General features: G+C 40.0%; 1 protein-coding gene across 1 annotated transcript in view; it reads right to left on the bottom strand.

The window, feature by feature from the left end:
* Window positions 1–25,295, bottom strand: part of LOC138430922 (disintegrin and metalloproteinase domain-containing protein 5-like) — a 94,852-nt gene that overhangs the window by 51,315 nt on the left and 18,242 nt on the right. Inside the window, exon 8 of the mRNA XM_069572945.1 lies at window positions 11,758–11,829. Coding sequence (XP_069429046.1) covers window positions 11,758–11,829 — 72 coding nt within the window. The remainder of the gene's footprint in view (window positions 1–11,757; window positions 11,830–25,295) is intronic.

The raw sequence follows: 25,295 nt of genomic DNA, 5'->3' as shown, positions 1-25,295 counted from the left end.
TTTTGTTTTGTTTTGTTGGCTCCCAGGTTTTGATCAAAAGCAGTTCTTAGGACAAAACAGAAGCTCTTGACAGGACACATTTTATTCTTCCTAGTTACAGACATCATTAATGGTAAGAAAAGGGAAAAAAAATACTAACTAAGGAACAGACTTTATTTCTCAGAAGACATAATGCTGATCTCTTGGAAAAGGCATTCAATTAAACTTTCATGTCTGCATAGGGTCCAGATCAGTAGTTTAATTGAGAGACATAATGGTTTCTTCAAACAATTCTTTTTCAAACTGTGGTCCAACAAATTAACCCCTAAATGCGTATCTATATTGCTCAAGCTCTTAATCTCTCTTAATTCAAGGATCCTTGTCTGACTCACACCACACAAACTTTAAAACATTTTCCCATTTCCCGTCTCTGTGTTTAAAGGGGGTTATGTCTCGTCTTCATGTATATAAAGACTCACTGGTAAGTCCCTTTAATTATGTCTCCCCTACTGCTGGAAATTTTTTATCGTGCCCCAACCCATAAGGGTTTGAGACCAGATTCAGATACATATTCTTCTGAGTTCTATTAACCACAGATTTCCTCATGGTCTAAGCAGTTGCTAATCTGATATGAGATCCATTTGAGCCTAAAGTTTCATTACCACAAAAACAAACAAATGAAAAACAAAAGCCTCTCAAGTGCAGCTATACAACATTCTGTTGACTGTTCATCTCATTACTGTTGGTCTCAATATTTTGGAGGCCCAAATCTTTCAAGTAAGCCATTTTTCCAACCAGACATGGCAAATGCTGAGGCCCACATGCCTTCAAGTTTGGCTAATACAAACCTTACAAACCAAAGACTTCGCTAGCTCGCCTCTCATCAATCAAACCAACAACTGAGGAAAAAGGCCCATCCTGACTGGCCAAATTAGGGTGCCTGCCTTCAGCATGATTATGGAGCCCTTAACACAGGTATAAATATTTCAAATGGCAAAGAACCTGACTTTCTCTTAACAACATAAACCAAAATCAGGTCCTATAATTTAAAACGTATTTATAACAGAACTCTTGCCATCATCTAATAGGGCAAAACCTCAGACTGTTGAACACTTTTAGATCAAGCCACACATAACGGGCTGTGCCAGTCAGGCTCTGCAGAGATGCCAACGTCACTTTTGCTTGCTGTATATCCACAAGCCCCTTGAGTTAGCAGATATCTATAAGTCAGAGTCACAGGCCCAACGTTGCCTTCAAATGATACAAGGCCTTTAGCATCATTTTAATACCACAGAGCCACGAAAATAAAACGTGCATTAACTCAAGTCAGTATCACCTTCAAAAGGATATCCTAGTTCTATACCCCCAAACAACACTGGCTGGTCCAGGATCTCACTGGTAGAGATGGTGTCACCTCAAATAATATCACTCCAGCCTAAGACCTGCCTGTTGGAGATGATTCTGCATCCTGCACGGAGACCACTTCTCAAACACTAAAATTACCACCCCAGGCATGCCCAGGGACTGCAGCTCCCAAGGTAAAAATGGCACACAAGTCATGTAATGGTTTTCTTACTTTGATATTAGGGACTCTATTGCATTTCCTGAACTTGCTCTCTTTATAGCCCATGACAAGGGTATACTTATCTGTTTTCTATCAAAGTATATATCCCTACACTCCATGTCTAAATGAAAATCTGTGCTGTTCTAAACACTGGTGGAGGTTATTGCTTTCCCTAGTGAACACCCTTGACCCTAGGAAGAGGGCCACTCACTCCCCAGTGCCTTCTCCTACTGCTTTCTATAGTTTTCCACCACTGTACAACCTCCCACCCTACATCCATGATCATGACCACCACAACCACCACTTCCCTTTGAATACATACAAAACCCATGAATCTTCAAATGTGCTTTACCAAACCAATCTACTGACACTTTACGACAACATAAATTGCCTGACTGACTTGCCACCTTTACTCCCCAAATACAGCAAGATATTATTGTCCAAAAAACACATATAATTTTAATACAATTTATAACTGCACAAACACTGCTACAGCCTCTAGAAATTTCAGATATATTTCTTTTGCTAACATCATACAAATGGGAAATTTAGTTACAGGTTGGCTTATAAGAAATCCTTATACTTTTACTTGGGTTTCTCCTTTTAACTCTCAGGGTAAAATGTTTCCTATACTGATTAGCAAAACTTATGCCCTAAGCTCTAAAAGTCTCTTCTTCTGTTATGTCAAAAGTTTGATAATATTTCAAAGCACAAAAAGACTAGGTTTATTAGTATCACATTTTCTGTATTCTGATGCTTTCATATCTAGTGCCCTACCAACTTGGAGGTCTGACACTCTTAAGAGCTCTCCAATTGCTTCACAGAGTAGACAGTTCGGTTCAGCTCACTTCAGTTGCTCAGTCATGTCCAACTCTTTGCAACCCTATGAATAGAAGCACACCAGGCCTCCCCATCCATCACCAACTCCCAGATTTCACTCAGACTCACATCCATCGAGTCAGTAATAACATACAGCGATCTCATCCTCTGTCGTCCCCTTCTCCTTCTATGTCCAATCCCTCCCAGCATCAGAGTCTTTTCCAATGAGTCAACTCTTCGCATGAGGTGGCCAAAGTATTGGAGTTTCAGCTTTAGCATCAGTCCTTCAAAGAAATCCCAGGGCTGATCTCCTTCAGAATGGACTGGTTGGATCTCCTTGCAGTCCAAGGGACTCTCAAGAGTCTTCTCCAACACCACAGTTCTTCGGCGCTCAGCCTTCTTCACAGTTCAGCTCTCACATCCATACATGACCACAGGAAAAACCATAGCCTTGACTAGATGGACCTTAGTCGGCAAAGTAATGTCTGCTTTTGAATATGCTAACTAGGTTGGTCATAACTTTTCTTCCAAGGAGTCAGCGTCCTTTAATTTCATGGCAGCAGTCACCATCTGAAGTGATTTTGGAGCCCAAAAAAATAAAGTCTGACACTGTTTCCACTGTTTCCCCGTCTATTTCCAATGAAGTGATGGGACCGCATGCCATGATCTTTGTTTTCTGAATGTTGAGCTCTAAGTCAACTATTTCACTCTCCTCTTTCACTTTCATCAAGAGGCTTTTTAGATTCTCTTCACTTTCTGCCATAAGGGTGGTGTCATCTGCATATCTGAGGTTATTGATATTTCTCCAGGCAGTCTTCATTCCAGCTTGTGCTTCTTCCAGCCCAGCATTTCTCATGATGTACTCTGCATATAGGTTAAATAAGCAGGATGACAACATACAGCCTTGACGTACTCCTTTTCCTATTTGGAACCAGTCTGTTGTTCCATGTCCAGTTCTAACTGTTGCTTCCTGACCTGCATACAGATTTCTGAAGAGACAGGTCAGGTGGTCTGGTATTCCCATCTCTCTCAGAATCTTCAACAGTCGATTGTGATCCACACAGTCAAAAGCTTTGGCATAGTCAATAAAGCAGAAATAGATGTTTTTCTGGAACTCTCTTGCTTTTTGCATGATCCAGCAGATGTTGGCAATTTGATCTCTGGTTCCTCTGCCTTTTCTAAAACCAGCTTGAACATCTGGAAGTTGACGGTTCACGTATTGCTGAAGCCTGGCTTGGAGAATTTTGAGCATTACTTTACTAGCATGTGAGATGAGTGCAATTGTGCGGTAGTCTGAGCATTCTTTGGCATTGCCTTTCTTTGGGATTGGAATGAAAACTGACCTTTTCCAGTCCTGTGGCCACTGTTGAGTTTTCCAAATGTGCTGGCATATTGAGTGCAGCATTTCAAAGCATCATCTTTCAGGATTTGAAATAACTCAACTGGAATTTCATCATCTCCACTAGCTTTGTTCGTAGTGATGTTTTCTAAGGCCCACTTGACTTCACATTCCAAGATGTCTGGCTCTAGGTGAGTGACCACACCATCATGATTATCTGGGTCTTGAAGATATTTTTTGTATAGTTCTTCTGTGTATTCTTGCCACCTCTTCTTAATATCTTCTGCTTCTGTTAGGTCCATATAATTTCTTTTCTTTATGGAGCCCATCTTTGCATGAAATGTTCCCCTGGTATCTCCAATTTTCTTGAAGAGATCTCCAGTCTTTCCCATTCTGTTCTTTTCCTCTATTTCTTTGCATTGATTGCTGAAGAAGGCTTTCTTATCTCTTCTTGCTATTCTTTGGAACTCGGCATTCAGATGCTTGTATCTTTCCTTTTCTCCTTTGCTTTTCACCTCTCTTCTTTTCACAGCTATTTGTAAGGCCTCCCCAGATAGCCATTTTGCTTTTTTGCATTTCTTTTCCATAGGGATGGTCTTGATTCTTGTCTCCTGTACACTGTCATGAACCTCATTCCATAGTTCATCAGGCAGTCTATCCATCAGATCTAGGCCCTTAAATCTATTTCTCACTTCCACTTTATAATCATAAGGGATTTGATTTAGGTCATACCTGAATGGTCTAGCAGTTTTCCCTGCATTCTTCAATTTGAGTCTGAATTTGGTAATAAGGAGTTCATGATCTGAGCCATAGTCAGCTCCTGGTCTTGTTTTTGCTGACTTTATGGAGCTTCTCCATCTTTGGCTGCAAAGAATATAATCAATCTGATTTCGCTGTTGACTATCAGGTGATGTCCATGTGTAGAGTCTTCTCTTGTGTTGTTGGAAGAGGGTGTTTGCTATGACCAGTGCATTTTCTTGGCAAAACTCTATTAGTCTTTGTCCTGCTTCATTCCACTTTCCAAGGCCAAATTTGCCTGTTACTCCAGGTGTTTCTTGACTTCCTACTTTTGCATTCCAGTCCCCTGTATTGAAAAGGACATGTTTTTTAGGTGTTAGTTCTAAAACGTCTTGTAAGTCTTCATAGAACCGTTCAACTTCAGCTTCTTCAGCGTTACTGGTTGGGGCATAGATCTGGATTACCGTGATATTGAATGGTTTGCCTTGAAAACGAACAGAGATCATTCTGTCGTTTTTGAGATTGCATCCAAGTACTGGGTTTCAGACTCTTTTGTTGACCATGATGGCTACTCCATTTCTTCTAAGGGATTCCTGCCCACAGTAGTAAATGTAATGGTCATCTGAGTTAAATTCACCCATTCCTGTCCATTTTAGTTTGCTGATTCTTACAATGTTGACATTCACTCTTGCCATCTCTTGTTTGACCACTTCCAATTTGACTTGATTCATGGACCTGACATTCCAAGTTCCTATGCCATATTGATCTTTACAGCATCGGACCTTGCTTCTATCACCAGTCACATCCACAGCTGGGTATTGTTTTTGCTTTGGCTCCATCCCCTCATTCTTTCTGGAGTTATTTCTCCACTGATCTCCAGTAGCATATTGGGCACCTACTGACCTGGGGAGTTCCTCTTTCAGTATCTTATCATTTTGCCTTTTCATACTGTTCATGGGGTTCTCAAGGCAAGAATACTGAAGTGGTTTGCCATTCCCTTCTCCAGTGGACCATATTCTGTCAGACCTCTCCATCTTGACCCACCAGTCTTGGGTTGCCCTGCGGGCATGGCTTAGTTTCCTTGAGTTAGACAAGGCTGTGGTCCTAGTGTGATTAGACTGACTAGTTTCTGTGAGTATGGTTTCAGTGTGTCTGCCCTCTGATGCCCTCTTGCAACACCTACCATCTATTTGGGTTTCTCTTACCTTGGGCGTGGGGTATCTCTTCACGGCTGCTCCAGCAAAGCGCAGCCAACTCACCTACAAATGTACCTTTCATACGCAAACCAGTCAATCCAGAGCCCATATACCTTACCATCCACTTTATCAGACTCACATACACCAGGCTGTTATCCACCTGCCAAGGTCACTCCAGGGCTAGGTACCAGACAACTAAGGACAGCTTCTATGCCTCATGGCCTGTTGAAACTAGCCAACTGGAGACCTGTTTAACCTCTCCCGTTTCTTCCCAACAAAATTGTAAGAGGCTCTTGACCACATTTCCCTCTGCCTCCTATGCTTCTTGATCAAACCTGGTGTTTTTTTATGTGGCCTCTGAATGCTGTAGCATATTTCTTGTTTCTAGGGAACTGTAAGTACAGTAAACTTCTGGATGACAGCCATTCTCATATCTGCATGTATTTCCATACCTAATGAAAACATATCCCAGGTAAGCCTGAAAATTTTTCAAAGTAGATTAGCTTGTTCTTTAGTTAAGTTAGTTTAGTGTAGTTAATTCAAACTCCATTACAATAAAAGTACTTGTAAATGTGTATATTATAAATTCTAGGGCGTCTGCTTAAATTTTTAATTCAATTACTATTCTAGAAAGGAGAGAAAATGAAACAATATAAAATGTGCAGTTAAAACCACAGAAAGCAAAAAGAAAAAAAGGAAAATGGAAGATTTTAAAAACAGTGAACAAGGATAATAAATAGAAAATAGACAAAAGTCAACATCCATTTATGATTTTTAAGAACTCTCAACTAAGTGGGTATGAAGGTAACATATAGCAATAAAGGCCACATCCAACCCCACACCTAACATCACATTCACTGTTAAAAAGATGAAAAGTTTTTTCTCAAAGAACAAGAATAAGCCAAAAATGCCCACTATCACCACTTTCATACAGCATAGTATGGAAGTCCTACTCAAGGCAATGAGACAAGGAAAAAAAAGACATTCAAAATGGGAAAACAACAAGTAAAACTGTCACTATTGCCAAATTACAAGATATTATACAAATAAAATCCTAAAACTACACATACACACACACACACACACACACACACACACACAAATCCTGTTAGAACTAATACATTTAGTAGAGTTTCTAGACACACAGTCAAAATAAGAAAGTCTGTTGGTGTTTCTAGACATTAATAATACATTATCAGTAAAACAAATTAAGTAAACACTCCCATTTACAACCGTATTAAAAAGAACAGAATATAATCAAGGATATGAATTATACACTGAAAACTGTTAGACACTGAGGAAAGAAACTGCTGCTGTTGCTGCTGCTGCTAAGTCACTTCAGCCGTGTCCAACTCTGTGCAACCCCATAGACGGCAGCCTACTAGGCTCCCCTGTCCCTGGGATTCTCCAGGCAAGAACACTGGAGTGGGTTGCCGTTTCCTTCTCCAATGCATGAAAGTGAAAAGTGAAAGTGAAGTCGCTCAGTCCTATCTGACTCTTAGTGACCCCATGGACTGCAGCCTACTAGGCTCCTTCATCCATGAGACTTCCCAGGCAAGAGTACTGGAGTGGGTTGCCATTGCCTTCTCCAGAAAGAAACTGAGAAAGACACAAATAAATGAAAAGATATCCCATGTTTATGGAATTAATATTGTTAAGAATTATTGTTAAGAATTAATATTGTTAAAACGTCCATTTTACCCAAGGCCATCTACAGGTTCAGTGCAACCTCTATCAAAATTCTAACAACAATTTTCACCAAAATAAAACAATCCTAAAATTTGAATGGTAGACAAATGACCCCAAATAGTTGAAGAAATCTTAAGAACAATGAATAAAGTTGGAGGTATCATGTTTCCTGATTTCAAACTATATTACAAAGCTGTAGTGATCAAAACAGTATTAAATTCTGTAACTATTTGTGATGATAGATGTTAACTAGATTCTTGTGGTTATCATTTTGCAATATATACAAATAACAAATCACTATGTTTTACACCTGAAACTAATATTAATGTATGTCAGTTAAGCCTGAATAAGAAATTTATACAATATGGTACGCCCAGTTGAGTTCAGTCGCTCAGTCGTGTCCGACTCTTTGCAACCCCATAAATTGCAGCATGCCAGGCCTCCCTGTCCATCACCAACTCCTGGAGTTCACCCAAACTCATGTCCATCAAGTCGGTGATGCCATCCAGCCATCTCATCCTCTGTCGTCCCTTTTCCTCCGGCCTCCAATCCCTCCCAGCATCAGAGTCTTTTCCAATGAGTCAACTCTTCGCATGAGGTGACCAAAGTATTGGAGCTTCAGCTTTAGCATCATTCCTTCCAAAGAACACCCAGGACTGATGTCCTTTAGAATGGACTGGTTGGATCTCCTTGCAGTCCAAGGGACTCTCAAGAGTCTACTCCAACACCACAGTTCAAAAGCATCAATTCTTCAGCGCTCAGCCTTCTTCACAGTCCAACTCTCACATCCATACATGACCACTGGAAAAACCATAGCCTTGACTAGACAGACCTTTGTTGGCAAAGTAGTGTCTCTGCTTTTCAATATGTTATCTAGGTTGGTCATAACTTTCCTTCCAAGGAGTAAGCATCTTTTAATTTCATGGCTGCAATCACCATCTGCAGTGATTTTGGAGCCCCAAAAAGTAAAGTCCGACACTGTCTCCACTGTTTCCCCATCTATTTCCCATGAAGTGATGGGACAAGATGCCATGATCTTCATTTTCCGAATGTTGAGCTTTAAGCCAACTTCTTCACTCTCCTCTTTCAATTTCATCAAGAGGCTTTTTAGTTCCTCTTCACTTTCTGCCATAAGGGTGGTCCAAAGATCAATGGAACAAAGTAAAGAGTCCCTTAGACTGCAAGGAGATCAAACCAGTCAATCTTAAAGGAAATCAATCCTGAATATTCATTGGAAGGACTGATGCTGAAGCTGAAACTCCAATACTCTGGCCACCTGATGCGAAGAGCCAACTCATTAGAAAAGACCTGATGCTGGGCAAGATTGAAGGGAGGAGGAGAAGGGGACAACAGAGGATGAGATGGTTGGATGGATGGCATCACCAAGTCAATGGACATGAGTTTGAGCAAGGTCCAGGAGATGGTGAAGGACAGGGAAGCCTGGCATGCTGCAGTCCATAAGGTCGCAAAGAGTTGGACATAACTCAGCCACTGACAACAACCACTGCATCAAAAATAATAAAATACTTAGCAATAAATCCACCTAAAGAGACAAAAGACCTGTACTCAGAAAACTAAAAATGCTGAGAAAAGAAATCAAAGATGACATAAACAGATGAAAAGATATAACATGCTGTTAGATTGGAATACTCAATATTGTCAAATGATTATAATACCCAAGGCAGTCTACAGATTTGATACAATTGTTATCAAATTACCAACAGCATTTTCCACAGAACTATAATAATAAATTATACAATTTCTATGGAAGTACATAAGACCCTGAATAGCAATCTTGAGAAAGAAAAAGTGGAGTTGCAGGAATCAGGCTCCCTGACTTCATACTATAGGAAAAAAAAAAGCTATAGTAGTCAAAATAGTGTGGCACTGGCACAAAAACAGAAATATTGGCCTTTCCTCAGGCTTTGGGTGAAAGGGGACCAAGAGCAAGGACTGAGAATAAAAACAAACTCCTAGGAAATACCTGATTCTTCTTTAGCTATGGTAATAAATAAGCTCCAGAACTGGCTTTAGATTTATCTAATCAATCAATATGTCTTTTATAATTGTGGTAGCAAGTACATACCAGTACAGATTTTAAATCTGTTTTGTGGATGGCAGTTTGAATCACTGTACATGCTACTAAAAGTCAACTAAATATATAAGTATAAAAATCACAGTGTAGCCTTACTTTTCTGGAGCACTGTAATTAGCTCCTTTTGCTACTTTTTATATAGCTTGCTGTAAAAGGGATAAAACTCAACAGAAAACAGCAGATTATGAATATCTGATGACTGTTCCCTCCAGCAACAGCCTGCTTCCTCTAAACACATAACAAAGAATTGAATACAGTAATAAAAGTTACCCTGAAATAGAAAAATAATCGTCACTTAATTTTAAAAAGCACATGAATGTATACAAATTATTAATTTTGAAGAAAATTATTTCATTTGATATTTTGATATTTATTTGATATTTTTTCTTATTGATATTTCTGGTCATTAATTTTGAGGAAAATATGTTTAATAACATTAAAATAGCATTGATTCTATAATAAATATTGATGCAAGCATATCACTACTCAAAACAAACAGACTTACAAAGGCCAAATGCTTTTTAAAACAATAAATTATAATCTGTTCAGTTTGTAAATATTCTTATTTTTAAAGAAATTATATACAGTTTAATTTTAATTATTTTAATTATTTAATTATAATTATTTTATTATAATTATCCTAATTAGTAATAATAATACTATTAAAGGATGAACAAACTTAGCAGTATATATACTCATGCATTGAAATATTTAGGAAATTTTGGAACATGAGAATAATCAGAGCCAACTTGTTAGTAATTACATACCAGAGCAACTCCTCCAACAGCGAGCTTACCACATATTTCTCCAGGAACTGTGACTCCTATAAAAGTAGGATTTTTCTTGAAGCTAAAAAATAATAATTTTCTTTATAATTACCTTTCAATAGTATTATTAATAATTTTTACAGCATTATTTAACAAATATGATATCCTAAGTACCACACTACACTGAATTTTACTATTTGAATATATTTGTCTTGAACTTTCAATGATAAGAATGTTTCAATACATATCTGTAATCCCTCAATCTGATAACTATCCAGAATAATAAGAAGTATGAAGCATGATAATTTATGCAAAACACCATTGACTAATGCTTATAATTTTATGCAGTTTCCCTCTACATTTATGACCCTAAAAATTCAATTTTCTGTAACCTCTTCGTTTATCTTTTCACTAAACATATTACTAAGTATATTACTATTACTAAGTATAAATAAGTTTTCTCTGCATTAGAATCTAGATATTATGTGATTAGAAAATAAAATCACAAAAATTAATCAGATGAGAGGAAAGAATGTAGAGATAACAGGTAGTAAAAGTTTATAAGCCAAGAGAAGTAAAAAAAAAATTACGTCACTCATAATTAACCTCCTTTAGTTATTTCAATACTTTTATGTAACTTTACTTTTTTCAGGTAATTTTATGTTGGATGATACAAGTTTTTAAGTATTATTTCATATTAGCTAGTTGAGGACACAGATTTTAACCTACATTTTCCCCTCATCCTATGAAAGAAAGTGAAGTCACTCAGTCATGTCCGACTCTTTGCGACCCATGGACTGTAGCCTATGGTGTCTACCAAATTTACAGAACTCAGTATACATTAAGTAAATGTTTATTTTTCATAATTAATATGTAAAATCATTTGAGGTTATTTCTTTTTTATGGAAATATGAGATACCATACTCACGCAAATAAGTATGCAGTATGATGAGTTTGGGAGGTAAATTCATACTTCCAGTTTAAAAATTGATATAAAACATTATGAGGAGGTCCTTCAGTAGAAATCTTATTTTTATCTGACCAAATCTCTATGGAAGATATTCTAATAGTAAGTTTTAACTGGATAAACATCTAAATGGAGAAAATAAATGAAAATTTTTATATAAATTTTAACATTGTATTAAATTTTTGTAAAGGTATATTTAAGACATTTAATTCAGTATTTTGAATGTGGAAACTCTTCAAAAGTATGGCAAAATATTACATGCTGCTGCTAAGTGGCTTCAGTCATGTCTAACTCTGCGCCACCCTGTAGACGGCAGCCAACCAGGCTCCCCCGTCCCTGGGATTCTCCAGGCAAGAACTCTGGAGTGGGTTGCCATTTCCTTCTCCAACGTATGAAAGTGAAAAGTGAAAGTCAAGTCGCTCAGTAGTGTCTGACGCTTCACGCCCCCATGGACTGCAGCCTACCAGGCTCCTCCGCCCATGGGATTTTCCAGGCAAGAATACTGGAGCAGGGTGTCATTGCCTTCTCTGAGATATTACATACATCAATTCACATTATCTATATTTTTACAAAATAAAATTTAAAAATAGTTTAAATAACTTACGGCGTTAACAAGGCCAATGATCTGAATAATCTTCTGTGTTACAGTGTTTATATCAGAGCCCATGTAATCAAACTGAAAAAGATACATTATCATTTAAAAATAATGGATACTATTAATATACCACACACGTACAATATGCTACATGCTAAAGTAGCCAGGGACTTCCCGAGTGGCTCAGAGGGTGAAGCGTCTGTCTACAAGGTGGGAGACCTGGGCTGGATCCCTGGGTCGGGAAGATTCCCTGGAGAAGGAAACGGGAACCCACTCCCGTACTCTTGCCTAGAAAATCCCATGGATGGAGGAGCTTGGTGCAGGCTACTGTCCATGGGGCCGCAGAGTCGGGCAGGACTGAGCGACTTCACTTCAAAGTAGCCGGAAGGTTACATTCCAACTAAAATCCATGAAATACCTATTTACATTTATATATGTAACTGAACCGTACTTTGCATATGCATGAACAATACTTTGAATAAATTACTTAAATCTATGTTATTTACAAAATAGATAACTAAAAATATATAATAAAATGATTTTTTAAATTTTAATTGGAGGCTAATTACTTTACAATATTGTAGTGGTTTTTGCCATACATTGACATGAATCAGCCATGGGTTACATGTGTTCCCATGTAAATAATGTTTTAATAATGTTTAAATAATAATAAATAATGTTTAAATAATAATAAATAATGTTTAAATAATGTCTAAATAATAATAATAAATAGTTATTTAACATTATTAATAAATAATGTTAAAGCACTTAACTTGTGACATTATTTATTGTTCATGAAAATTGAATCATAAAATTTATTTCATAAAATAATACATATAATCATGAACTAAAAAATGTATGCATAAAGAGGGAAAATCTTTAATAAAAGGTTTACTATTAAAGTGATCATGGACACTATGTTAGGATACATCCTCTGACATCACCATGTAACTTGTATTTTTAATGCTTCTTTATTCCAATCAGCTCTTTCTATGTCTAACTGCTTTAAAATGCCAGGAAAATGTTAAAAAAACATGGTGAATACTAGAAATGTGAGCTTTGCTCATGATTTTTCACTGGAAATCCTCAAATATTTCATCATTAAATAGTGTCCAGTTTAAGATGGATATTTTAGATTATGTTGAGAAACACTTATAAATATTCTCATTTATAAAACTTATTAAAAATAAAGTTGAATTTTTATAGAAAGCGTTTCTCAAGCATACCAAAATAATAATCATTTTTATCTTCTGACGTATTGATGCTATACACTTCATTATTACTTAATATTAAGCCATTATTATATTCCTTGAATAAAACATTAAATTTTGTTAATATACTATCAAAATTAATCAAATATTTTGTTTAGAAGTTTGTAGCTTTCAGAAATATGGCCTTATGGGTCACGTGTGTATGCATGCATACTTTATCAGAATTGAGCAAATAAATGTTGCTTACTATATATTAAAGCACTACCTAAAATTAAGTTGCTTGTTGTTTCTACACTCTAAATTATAATCGCTTATGAATTATATTTTCCTAAAACATTTTTTAAAAACTGCCCTTTAAAATTATCTATATTTAACACTGGAAATTGATCCATTCAAATTCTTTATATTTTCATTTTCTTGAAATATAATTGATATATACATGCATACGTGATAAGTTGCTTCAGTCATGCCTGACTCTTTGCAGCCCTATGGACTGCAGCCCTCCAGCCTCCTCAGTCCATGGGATTTTTCAAGCAAGGAAACTGGAGTGGGTTGGCAGTGCCCTCCTCTAGATCTTCCCAACCGAGGGATCAAACATGCATCTCTGATGTCTCTTATATTGGCAGATGGGTTCTTTACCCCTAGTACCACCTGGGTTTGATTGTGTTAAGATGTACAATGAAAATGAAGTGAAAGGGAAAATCGAGTCCAACTCTGCAACTGAGAGTCAATTCCAGCCTGGTTGATAAGAAGTCTGGGGTGCCTGAAGAGGAGATGGGGTCTGGAATTCTCAAGGAGGAGGAAAGGACAAACGTCTTTTTTATTCTAAATTCCATAGTCTTAGTCACATAAAATATTTTTTTCTTTAAGTCTGATGATTACACAACAAACAACTCACTTTAAACTTTGTACTAAGGATTATCAGTTCAGTTCAGTCACTCAGTCGTGTACGACTCTTTGCAACCCCATGAACTGCAGCACGCCAGGCCTACCTGTCCATCACCAACTCCCAGAGTTCACTCAGACTCATATCCATAGAGTCAGTGATGCCATCCAGCCATCTCATCCTCTGTCGTCCCCTTCTCCTCCTGTCTCCAATTCCTCCCAGCATCAGGGTCTTTTCCAATGAGTCAACTCATCGCATGAGGTAGCCAAAGTACTGGTTTCAGCTTCAGCATCAGTCTTTCCAAAGAAATCCCAGGGCTAATCTTCTTCAGAATGGACTGGTTGGATCTCCTTGCAGTCCAAGGGACTCTCAAGAGTCTTCTCCAACACCACAGTTCAAAAGCATCAATACTTCGGCGCCCAGCCTTCATCACAGTCCAACTCTCACATCCATACATGACTACTGGAAAAACCATAGCCTGGACTAGACGGACCTTTGTTGGCAATGTCTCTGCTTTTGAATATGCTGTCTAGGTTGGTCATAACTTTCCTTCCAAGGAGTCAGCATCTTTTAACTTCATGGCTGCAGTCACCTTCTGCAGTGATTTTGGAGCCCCAAAAAATTAAGTCTGACACTGTTTCCACTGTTTCCCCATCTATTTCCCATGAAGTGATGGGACCAGAGGCCATGATCTTCATTTTCTGAATGTTGAGCTTTAAGCCAACTTCTTCAATCTCCTCTTTCACTTTCATCAAGAGTGAAGGCCTTTTAGCTCTTCTTCACTTTCTGCTGTAAGGGTGGTGTCATCTGCATATCTGAGTGTATTGATATTTCTCCAGGCAATCTTGATTCCAGCTTGTGTTTCTTCCAGTCCAGCGTTTCTCATGATGTGCTCTGCATAGAAGTTAAATAAGCAGGGTGACAATATACAGCCTTGACGTACTCCTTTTCCTATTTGGAGCCAGTCTGTTGTTCCATGTCCAGTCCTAACTGTTGCTTCCTGACCTGCATACAGATTTCTCAAGAGGCAGGTTAGGTGGTCTGGTATTCCCATCTCTTTCAGAATCTTCAACAGTCGATTGTGATCCACACAGTCAAAGGCTTTGGCATAGTCAATAAAGCAGAAATAGATGTTTTTCTGGAACTCTCTTGCTTTTTGCATGATCCAGCAGATGTTGGCAATTTGATCTCTGGTTCCTCTGCCTTTTCTAAAACCAGCCTGAACATCAGGAAGTTCATGGCTCACGAATTGCTGAAGCCTTGCTTGGAGAATTTTGAGCATTACTTTACTAGCATGTGAGATGAGTGCAATTGTGCGGTAGTCTGAGCATTCTTTGGCATTGCCTTCCTTGGGATTGGAATGAAAACTGACCTTTTCCAGTCCTGTGGCCACTGCTGAGTTTTCCAAATGTGCTGGCATATTGAGTTCAGCACTTTCACAGCATCATCTTTCAGGATTTGAAATAGCTCTACTGGAATTCCATCACCTCCACTAGCTTTGTTCGTAATAATGCTTTCTAAGGCTCACTTGACTTCACATTCCAAGATGTCTGGCTCTAGGTGAGTGATCACACCATCATGATTATCTGGGTGGTGAAGATCTTTTTTGTACAGTTCTTCTGTGTATTCTTGCCACCTCTTCTTAATATCTTCTGCTTCTGTTAGGTCCATGCCATTTTGTCCTTTATTGAGCCCATCTTTGCATGAAATGTTCCCTTGGCATCTCTGATTTTCTTGAAGAGATCTCTAGTCTTTCTCATTCTGTTCTTTTCCTCTATTTCTTTGCATTGATTGCTGAAGAAGGCTTTCTTATCTCTCCTTGCTATTCTTTGGAACTCGGCATTCAGATGCTTATATCTTTTCTTTTCTCCATTGCTTTTGCTTCTCTTCTTTTTACAGCTATTTGTAAGGCCTCCCCAGATAGCCATTTTGCTTTTTTGCATTTCTTTTCCATAGGGATGGTCTTGATTCCTATCTCCTGTACAATGTTACGAACCTCATTCCATAGTTCATCAGGCATTCTATCTATCAGATCTAGGCCCTTAAATCTATTTCTCACTTCCACTTTATAATCATAAGGGATTTGATTTAGGTCACACCTGAATGGTCTAGCGGTTTTCCCTACTTTCTTCAATTTGAGTCTGAATTTGGTAATAAGGAGTTCATGATCTGAGCCACAATCAGCTCCTGGTCTTGTTTTTGTTGACTGTATTGAGCTTCTGCACCTTTGGCTGCAAAGAATATAATCAATCTGATTTTGGTGTTGACCATCTGGTGAGGTCCATGTGTAGAGTCTTCTCTTGTGTTGTTGGAAGAGGGTGTTTGCTATGACCAGTGCATTTTCTTGGCAAAACTCTATTAGTCTTTGCCCTGCTTCATTCGTATTCCAAGGCCAAATTTGCCTGTTACTCCAGGTGTTTCTTGACTTCCTACTTTTGCATTCCAGTCCTCTGTAATGAAAAGGACATCTCTTTTAGGTGTTAGTTCTAAAAGGTCTTGTAGGTCTTCATAGAACCGTTCAACTTCAGCTTCTTCAGCGTTACTGGTTGGGGCATAGACTTGGATTACCGTGATATTGAATGGTTTGTCTTGGAGACAAACAGAGATCATTCTGTCATTTTTGAGATTGCATCCAAGTACTGCATTTCGGACTGTTTTGTTGACCATGAGGGCTACTCCATTTCTTCGCAGGGATTCCTGCCCACAGTAGAAGATATAATGGTCATCTGAGTTAAATTCACCCATTCCAGTCCATTTTAGTTCACTGATTCCTAGAATGTTGACATTCACCCTTGCCATCTCTTGTTTGACCACTTCCAAAATGCCTTGATTCATGGACCTGACATTCAAGTTCCTATGCAATATTGATCTTTACAGCATCGGACCTTGCTTCTATCACCAGTCACATCCACAACTGGGTATTGTTTTTGCTTTGGCTCCATCCCCTCATTCCTTCTGGAGTTATTTCTCCACTGATCTCCAGTAGCATATTGGGCACCTACTGACCTGGGGTGTTCCTCTTTCAGTATCCTATCATTTTGCCTTATCATACTGTTCATGGGATTCTCAAAGCAAGAATACTGATGTGGTTTGCCATTCCCTTCTCCAGTGGACCACATTCTGTCAGACCTCTCCACCATGACCAGCCCGTCTTGGGTTGCCCCGTGGGCATGGCTTAATTTTATTGAGTTAGACAAGGCTGTGGTCCTAGTGTGATTAGATTGACTAGTTTTCTGTGAGTATGGTTTCAGTGTGTCTGCCCTCTGATGCCCTCTTGCAACACCTACCATCTTACTTGGGTTTCTCTTACTTTTGGCGTGGAGTGTCTCTTCACAGCTGCTCCAGCAAAGCACAGCTGCTGCTCCTTACCTTGGATGAGGAGTGTCTCCTCACCGCCGCCCTTCCTGAACTTCAACGTGGGATGGCTCCTCTAGGCCCTCTTGCGCCCAGGCAGCCACCGCTCCTTGGACGTGGAGTTGCTCCTCCCGGCCACCGCCCCTGAACTCGGATGCGGGGTGGCTCCTCTCAGCCACCCTTAGTGCACCAGCTGGTTGCAGCCACCTGCACTTAGTGCGCCAGCTGGTCTCCCGTACTGCAGGCAGACGTTTTACCCTCTGAGCCACCAGGGTTAAAAGCATACTAAGGATTATATAACAACAATGTATCCAGCTTGAGGACAGCTTCTCCTTTCTGAAAACCTTCTGACTAATCCTGTTATCTTAAAATGTAAATTGTGGGAGTGGGTCTAGTAAAATTTTTACAACTTTGAGACATTCTTCTGATTTATTGCAATAACTAATTTAAAAAGTATAGAACTCCCTTGCTTAGACTAAGCAAGGGGGGCACTCTCCGTCATCCTTCTGATGTCTGTGTCAGAAGCTTTCTCTGTCCCTTTTTCACTTTAATAAAACTCTGCTAGGCAAAAGCTCTTGAGTGATCAAGCCTGGTCCCTGGTCCTGAAGGTAAATCTTCTTTGGACATCACAAATCCAACATCATTCATCATAAGCTATCACAACCCCATGGACTATACAGTCCATGGAATTCTCCAGGCCAGAATACTGGAGTGGGTAGTCTTTCCCTTCTCCAGGGAATCTTTCCAATCCAGGGATTGAACCCATGTCTCCTACATTGCAGGTCGGTTCTTTACCAGCTGAGCCACAAGGGAAGCCCAAGAATACGGAGCAGGTAGCCTATCCCTTCTCTAGTGGGTCAACCTGGCCCAAGAATTGAAAAGGGGTCTCCTGCATTGCAGGCGGATTCTTTACCATCTGAACTATCAGGATGTACAACATGAAGATTTGAATTCTTATCTCCATTGGAGAATTTGTGAATTTTGCATTTGTTTTTTTTAATCTCCCCCAAGGCCACATCTCAGTCCTTTTTAATGTCATAACATGTTTTCTGTCTTTTCGCTTAATTACACTTTCTGCCTATTTATCTTTTCAACAACTTCAAACACCTTTAAAACTTCAAATTGAAAGCTTCATTCAAATTTTTTCATTCTTATGTTTTTAATAGAAACTATTTAAGAATATGAATTTCCTCACTGTTTAGCTTTGATGCTATCTTCTGCAACAGGCATTATCCCTGTTTACCAATAATCAGTTCTCTTTTAACTCAAGCTGTTGTTTAGTCTCCCAGTCATGTCCACCTCTTTGCAACCTCATGGATTGCAGCACACCAGGCTTACCTGTCCCTCATCATCTTCCAAAGTTTGTCCAATTTCATGTTCATTTTGGCTAAGATCAAGTGTAGTATCTAATTCAAGAACCCTTCTTTTTTTTTAATTTTTTAAATTTTAAAATCTTTAATTCTTACATGCGTTCCCAAACATGAACCCCCCTCCCACCTCCCTCCCCACAACATCTCTCTGGGTCATCCCCATGCACCAGCCCCAAGCATGCTGCACCCTGCGTCAGACATAGACTGGTGATTCAATTCTTACATGATAGTATACATGTTAGATTTCCCATTCTCCCAAATCATCCCACCCTCTCCCTCTCCCTCTGAGTCCAAAAGTCCGTTATACACATCTGTGTCTTTTTTCCTGTCTTGCATACAGGGTCGTCATTGCCATCTTCCTAAATTCCATATATATGTGTTAGTATACTGTACTGGTGTTTTTCTTTCTGGCTTACTTCACTCTGTATAATTGGCTCCAGTTTCATCCATCTCATCAGAACTGATTCAAATGAATTCTTTTTAATGGTTGAGTAATACTCCATTGTGTATATGTACCACAGCTTTCTTATCCATTCATCTGCTGATGGACATCTAGGTTGTTTCCATGTCCTGGCTATTATAAACAGTGCTGCGATGAACATTGGGGTACATGTGTCTCTTTCAATTCTGGTTTCCTCGGTGTGTATGCCCAGTAGTGGGATTGCTGGGTCATAAGGTAGTTCTATTTCTTTTAAAGACAAGCACAGCCAGCTGATTCACTTTGGCCAAGACAATGAAGGCAAAAGGGATGCATGTCACTTAAGAGAAGCATTTCCTTAATGTAGCTCACATCTCTCTAATCGGCACTTCTATGGGTTTGTTAGGTAGATAGAATAGGGAAAAGGAGTCCAAAATGGCGGTGGTTAAAAGACAAGGAAGGGAAAAGCCCGTGAAAATAGAACAAAAGAAGGTCAAAGAAAGGTCCGAGGACCGGAGTGAGGACTTCAGATACAACAGCACTCCTTGCTGAGCCCAATTTGCATAGGGCAGGCCCAGGGGGAAGAAAACATATAAAAGGAGGAGCCAAGTGCGTGCTCTCTCTCTCTCACTCTCTCTCTCTCTCTCTCCCTCCGCCCCCTGTGTGCGTATGCTCTCTCTCCCGCTTGCCTACACTCTCTCTCTCTCTCTCTGTCCCCCCACCACCACCACATACACTGATGCGTTCCTCTTCTTCGAGGATGGATTCTCCTGCTATCTTTTTTTTAATATAAATTTATTTCTATTATTTAATTATAAAATAGAGCTATAACACTGATTTGTCTAAGAGCTATGACACGGTTTGTTAAAGACCTGAGGATGGATTCTCCTGCTATCTTCTAAATAAAATAGAGCTGTAACACTGATTTGTCTAAGAGCTATGAGACAGTTTGTTCTTAGACCTGAGAGCTGTGATGCACTGAGGGCTTTAATATCCATTGCTCAAAATCATTGTTGTGATGAGATAAAGAACCAAGGAGCATACACTTGCCTGACAGGTTAGGCAATTGGAAAAGAAACAATCAATCTAGAAATGCAAAAATATCTAAGCATTCTCTAGTTGAGCCAACAGATGGAAAACTGCTTCCCTGGAGAGTCAGCCAGAAGAATGGTTGACACGGATTGAATGAATGAAAATTAAACTATGGTTAGCCATTACGGTTTGGAGGATATTTTTTACCATAGCACAACTTAGCCTCTTTTGATTAATACATAACCTCCAAATTTTTAAAATACTATATGTATTAAGTTGCTTCAGTCGTGTCCAACTCTGAGACCCCATGGACTGTAGTCTACCAGGTTCATCTGTCCATAAGATTCTGCAGGCAAGAATACTGGAGTGGGTTGCCATTCCTTCTCCAGGAGACAGTCCCAACCTAGGGATCAAAATGGAACTAAGCACCAGCGGACGTGGCCGGCACACTAAGCGCGGCCGAGCAGAGTTACCCCACGTCCAAGGTCAGGGGCAGTGGCCTAGAGTGCCAGGCTGCAATGGCACAGGAACGGCAGAGAGGAGCCACCCTGCGTCTGAGGCCAGGGTCGGTGCCCGAGGCCAGAGGGGGCAGCAGGGAGGAGCAACCCCACATCCGAGGCCAGAGGCAGCGGCCAGGAGGACCAACCCCATGTCAAAGGAGCAGTGGCTGCGTGGGTGCAGGAGGGCCAAGAGGAGCCATCCCACGCTGAAGGTCAGGAAGGGCAGCAGTGAGGAGATACTCCTCATCCAAGGTAAGGAGCAACAGCTGTGCTTTGCTGGAGCAGCTGTGAAGATGATACCCCACGCCCAAGGTAAGAAACCCAAGTAAGATGGTAGGTGTTGCAAGAGGGCATCAGAGGGCAGACACACTGAAACCATACTCACAGAAAACTAGTCAATCTAATCACACTAGGACCACAGCCTTGTCTAACTCAATAAAATTAAGCCATGCCCACGGGGCAACCCAAGACGGGTGGGTCATGGTGGAGAAGTCTGACAGAATGTGGTCCACTGGAGAAGGGAATGGCAAACCACATCACTATTCTTGCTTTGAGAATCCCATGAACAGTATGATAAGGCAAAATGATAGGATACTGAAAGAGGAACACCCCAGGTCAGTAGGTGCCCAATATGCTACTGGAGATCAGTGGAGAAATAACTCCAGAAGGAATGAGGGGATGGAGCCAAAGCAAAAACAATACCCAGTTGTGGATGTGACTGGTGATAGAAGCAAGGTCCGATGCTGTAAAGATCAATATTGCATAGGAACTTGAATGTCAGGTCCATGAATCAAGGCATTTTGGAAGTGGTCAAACAAGAGATGGCAAGGGTGAATGTCAACATTCTAGGAATCAGTGAACTAAAATGGACTGGAATGGGTGAATTTAACTCAGATGACCATTATATCTTCTACTGTGGGCAGGAATCCCTGCGAAGAAATGGAGTAGCCCTCATGGTCAACAAAACAGTCTGAAATGCAGTACTTGGATGCAATCTCAAAAACGACAGAATGATCTCTGTCTCCAAGACAAACCATTCAATATCATGGTAATCCAAGTCTATGCCCCAACCAGTAACGCTGAAGAAGCTGAAGTTGAATGGTTCTATGAAGACCTACAAGACCTTTTAGAACTAACACCTAAAAGAGATGTCCTTTTCATTACAGAGGACTGGAATGCAAAAGTAGGAAGTCAAGAAACACCTGGAGTAACAGGCAAATTTGGCCTTGGAATACGAATGAAGCAGGGCAAAGACTAATAGAGTTTTGCCAAGAAAATGCACTGGTCATAGCAAACACCCTCTTCCAACAACACAAGAGAAGACTCTACACATGGACCTCACCAGATGGTCAACACCAAAATCAGATTGATTATATTCTTTGCAGCCAAAGGTGCAGAAGCTCAATACAGTCAACAAAAACAAGACCAGGAGCTGATTGTGGCTCAGATCATGAACTCCTTATTACCAAATTCAGACTCAAATTGAAGAAAGTAGGGAAAACCGCTAGACCATTCAGGTGTGACCTAAATCAAATCCCTTATGATTATAAAGTGGAAGTGAGAAATAGATTTAAGGGCCTAGATCTGATAGATAGAGTGCCTGATGAACTATGGAATGAGGTTCATGACATTGTACAGGAGACATGGATCAAGACCATCCCTATGGAAAAGAAATGCAAAAAAGAAAAATGACTATCTGGGGAGGCCTTACAAATAGCTGTAAAAAGAAGAGAAGCAAAAAGCAAAGGAGAAAAGGAAGGATGCAAGCATCTGAATGCCGAGTTCCAAAGAATAGCAAGAAGAGATAAGAAAGCCTTCTTCAGCAATCAATGCAAAGAAATAGAGGAAAACACCAGAATGGGAAAGACTAGAGATCTCTTCAAGAAAATTGGAGATACCAGGGGAACATTTCATGCAAAGATGGGCTCCATAAAGAAAAGAAATTATATGGACCTAACAGAAGCAGAAGATATTAAGAAGAGGTGGCAAGAATACACAGAAGAACTATACAAAAAATATCTTCAAGACCCAGATAATCACGATGATGTGGTCACTCACCTAGAGCCAGACATCTTGGAATGTGAAGTCAAGTGGGCCTTAGAAAGCATCACTACGAACAAAGCTAGTGGAGGTGATGGAATTCCAGTAGAGCTATTTCAAATCCTGAAAGATGATGCTGTGAAAGTGCTGAACTCAATATGCCAGCACATTTGGAAAACTCAGCAGTGGCCACAGGACTGGAAAAGGTCAGTTTTCATTCCAATCCCAAAGAAAAGGCACTGCCAAAGAATGCTTAAACTACCACACAATTGCACTCATCTCACATGCTAGTAAAGTAGTGCTCAAAATTCTCCAAGACAGGCTTCAGCAATACGTGAACCGTCAACTTCCAGATGTTCAAGCTGGTTTTAGAAAAGGCAGAGGAACCAGAGATTAAATTGCCAACATCTGCTGGATCATGGAAAAAGCAAGAGAGTTCCAGAAAAACATCTATTTCTGCTTTATTGACTATGCCAAAGCCTTTGACTGTGTAGATCACAATCGACTGTTGAAGATTCTGAGAGAGATGGGAATACCAGACCACCTAACCTGCGTCTTGAGAAATCTGTATGCAGGTCAGGAAGCAACAGTTAGGACTGGACATGGAACAACAGACTGGTTCCAAATAGGAAAAGGAGTACGTCAAGGCTGTATATTGTCACCCTGCTTATTTAACTTCTATGCAGAGTACATCATGAGAAACGCTGGACTGGAAGAAGCACAGCTGGAATCAAGATTGCCTGGAGAAATATCAATAACCTCAGATATGCAGATGACACCACCCTTATGGCAGAAAGTGAAGAGAATCTAAAAAGCCTCTTGATGAAAGTGAAAGAGGAGAGTGAAAAAGTTGGCTTAAAGCTCAACATTCAGAAAACGAAGATCATGGCATCCAGTCCCATCACTTCATGGGAAATGGATGGGGAAACAGTGGAAACAGTGTCAGACTTTATTTTGGGGGGCTCCAAAATCACTGCAGAAGGTGACTGCAGCCATGAAATTAAAAGACACTGACTCCTTGGAAGAAAAGTTATGACCAACCTAGATAGCATATTCAAAAGCAGAGACATTACTTTGCCGACTAAGGTTCCATCTAGTCAAGGCTATGGTTTTTCCTGTGGTCATGTATGGATGTGACAGTTGGACTGTGAAGAAGGCTGAGCGCCAAAGAATTGATGCTTTTGAACTGTGGTGTTGGAGAAGACTCTTGAGAGTCCCTTGGACTGCAAGGAGATCCAACCAGTCCATTCTGAAGGAGATCAGCCCTGGGTGTTCTTTGGAAGGAATTATGCTAAAGCTGAAAGTCCAGTACTTTGGACACCTCAGGCGAAGAGTTGACATATTGGAAAAGACTCTGATGCTGGGAGGGATTGGGGGCAGGAGGAGAAAGGGACGACAGAGGATGAGATGGCTGGATGGCATCACTGACTCGATGGACGTGAGTCTGAGTGAACTCCAGGAGATGGTGATGGACAGGGAGGACTAACGTGCTGTGATTCATGGGGTCGCAAAGAGTCGGACACGACTGAGTGACTGAACTGGACTGAGGGATCAAACTTGGGTCTCCTGCATTATAGGCAGATTATTTACTGTCTGAACCACCAGAGAAGCCCACAACATTAAATAGCTAATAACTATAGTTTTTCTTTTCTGCCTTGAAAAATTACTCAAAATTGTACTTAATTTTAAGCTGTATTAATTTTCGCTTACCTATTTTATTCCCTATTGTTTTAATATATTATGATAGAGTTTTTGCAAATTGATTTTTACTTTTACAAAACTATTGGTATTTTCCTTGTGACCAAGAGATGACTACATTTGCATGTATTTTCTATATAATCTATAGACATTTCAGTGTATGTTTTTTGGTATCCATTACTTCCCAGGTAGTGCTAGTGGTAAAGAACCTGCCTGTCAATGCAGGAGATGCAAGAGATGCAGGTTTGATCCCCGGGTCGGAAAGATCCCCTGGAGGAGGGCATGGCAGCCCACTCCAGTATTCTTGCCAGGAGAATCCCACAGACAAAATAACTTGGTGGGCTACAATCCAGGGGTTGTAGCTCCTGCAGCTCAATTCCAGAAAAATAAACTACCCAATCAAAAAAAATGGGCCAGAGAACTAAATAGACATTTCTCCAAAAAAGACATACAGATGGCTAACAAACATGAAAAGATGCTCAACATCACTCATTATCAGAGAAATGCAAATCGAAACCACAATGAGGTACCATTTCACACCAGTCAGAATGGCTGCGATCCAAAAGTCTACAAGCAATAAATGCTGGAGAGGGTGTGGAGAAAAGGGAACCCTCTTACACTGTTGGTGGGAATGAAAACTAGTACAGCCACTATGGAGAACAGTGTGGAGATTCCTTTAAAAACTGCAAATAGAACTGCCTAATGACCCAGCAATCCCACTGCTGGGCATACACACTGAGGAAACCAGAAGTGAAAGAGACACATGTACCCCAGTGTTCATCACAGCACTGTTTATAATAGCCAGGACAGGGAAGCAACCTAGATGTCCATCAGCAGAAGAATGGATAAGAAAGCTGTGCTACATATACACAATGGAGTATTATTCAGCCATTAAAAAGAATACATTTGAATCAGTTCTAATGAGGTGGATGAAACTGGAGCCTATTATACAGAGTGAAGTCAGCCAGAAAGAAAAACACCAATACAGCATGCTGCTGCTAAGTCACCTCAGTCGTGTCCAACTCTGTGTGACCCCAT

Source organism: Ovis canadensis, chromosome 26 (assembly GCF_042477335.2).
Source record: "Ovis canadensis isolate MfBH-ARS-UI-01 breed Bighorn chromosome 26, ARS-UI_OviCan_v2, whole genome shotgun sequence".
NCBI lineage: Eukaryota > Metazoa > Chordata > Mammalia > Artiodactyla > Bovidae > Ovis > Ovis canadensis.
This window is presented reverse-complemented; position numbering and strand designations above follow the sequence as displayed.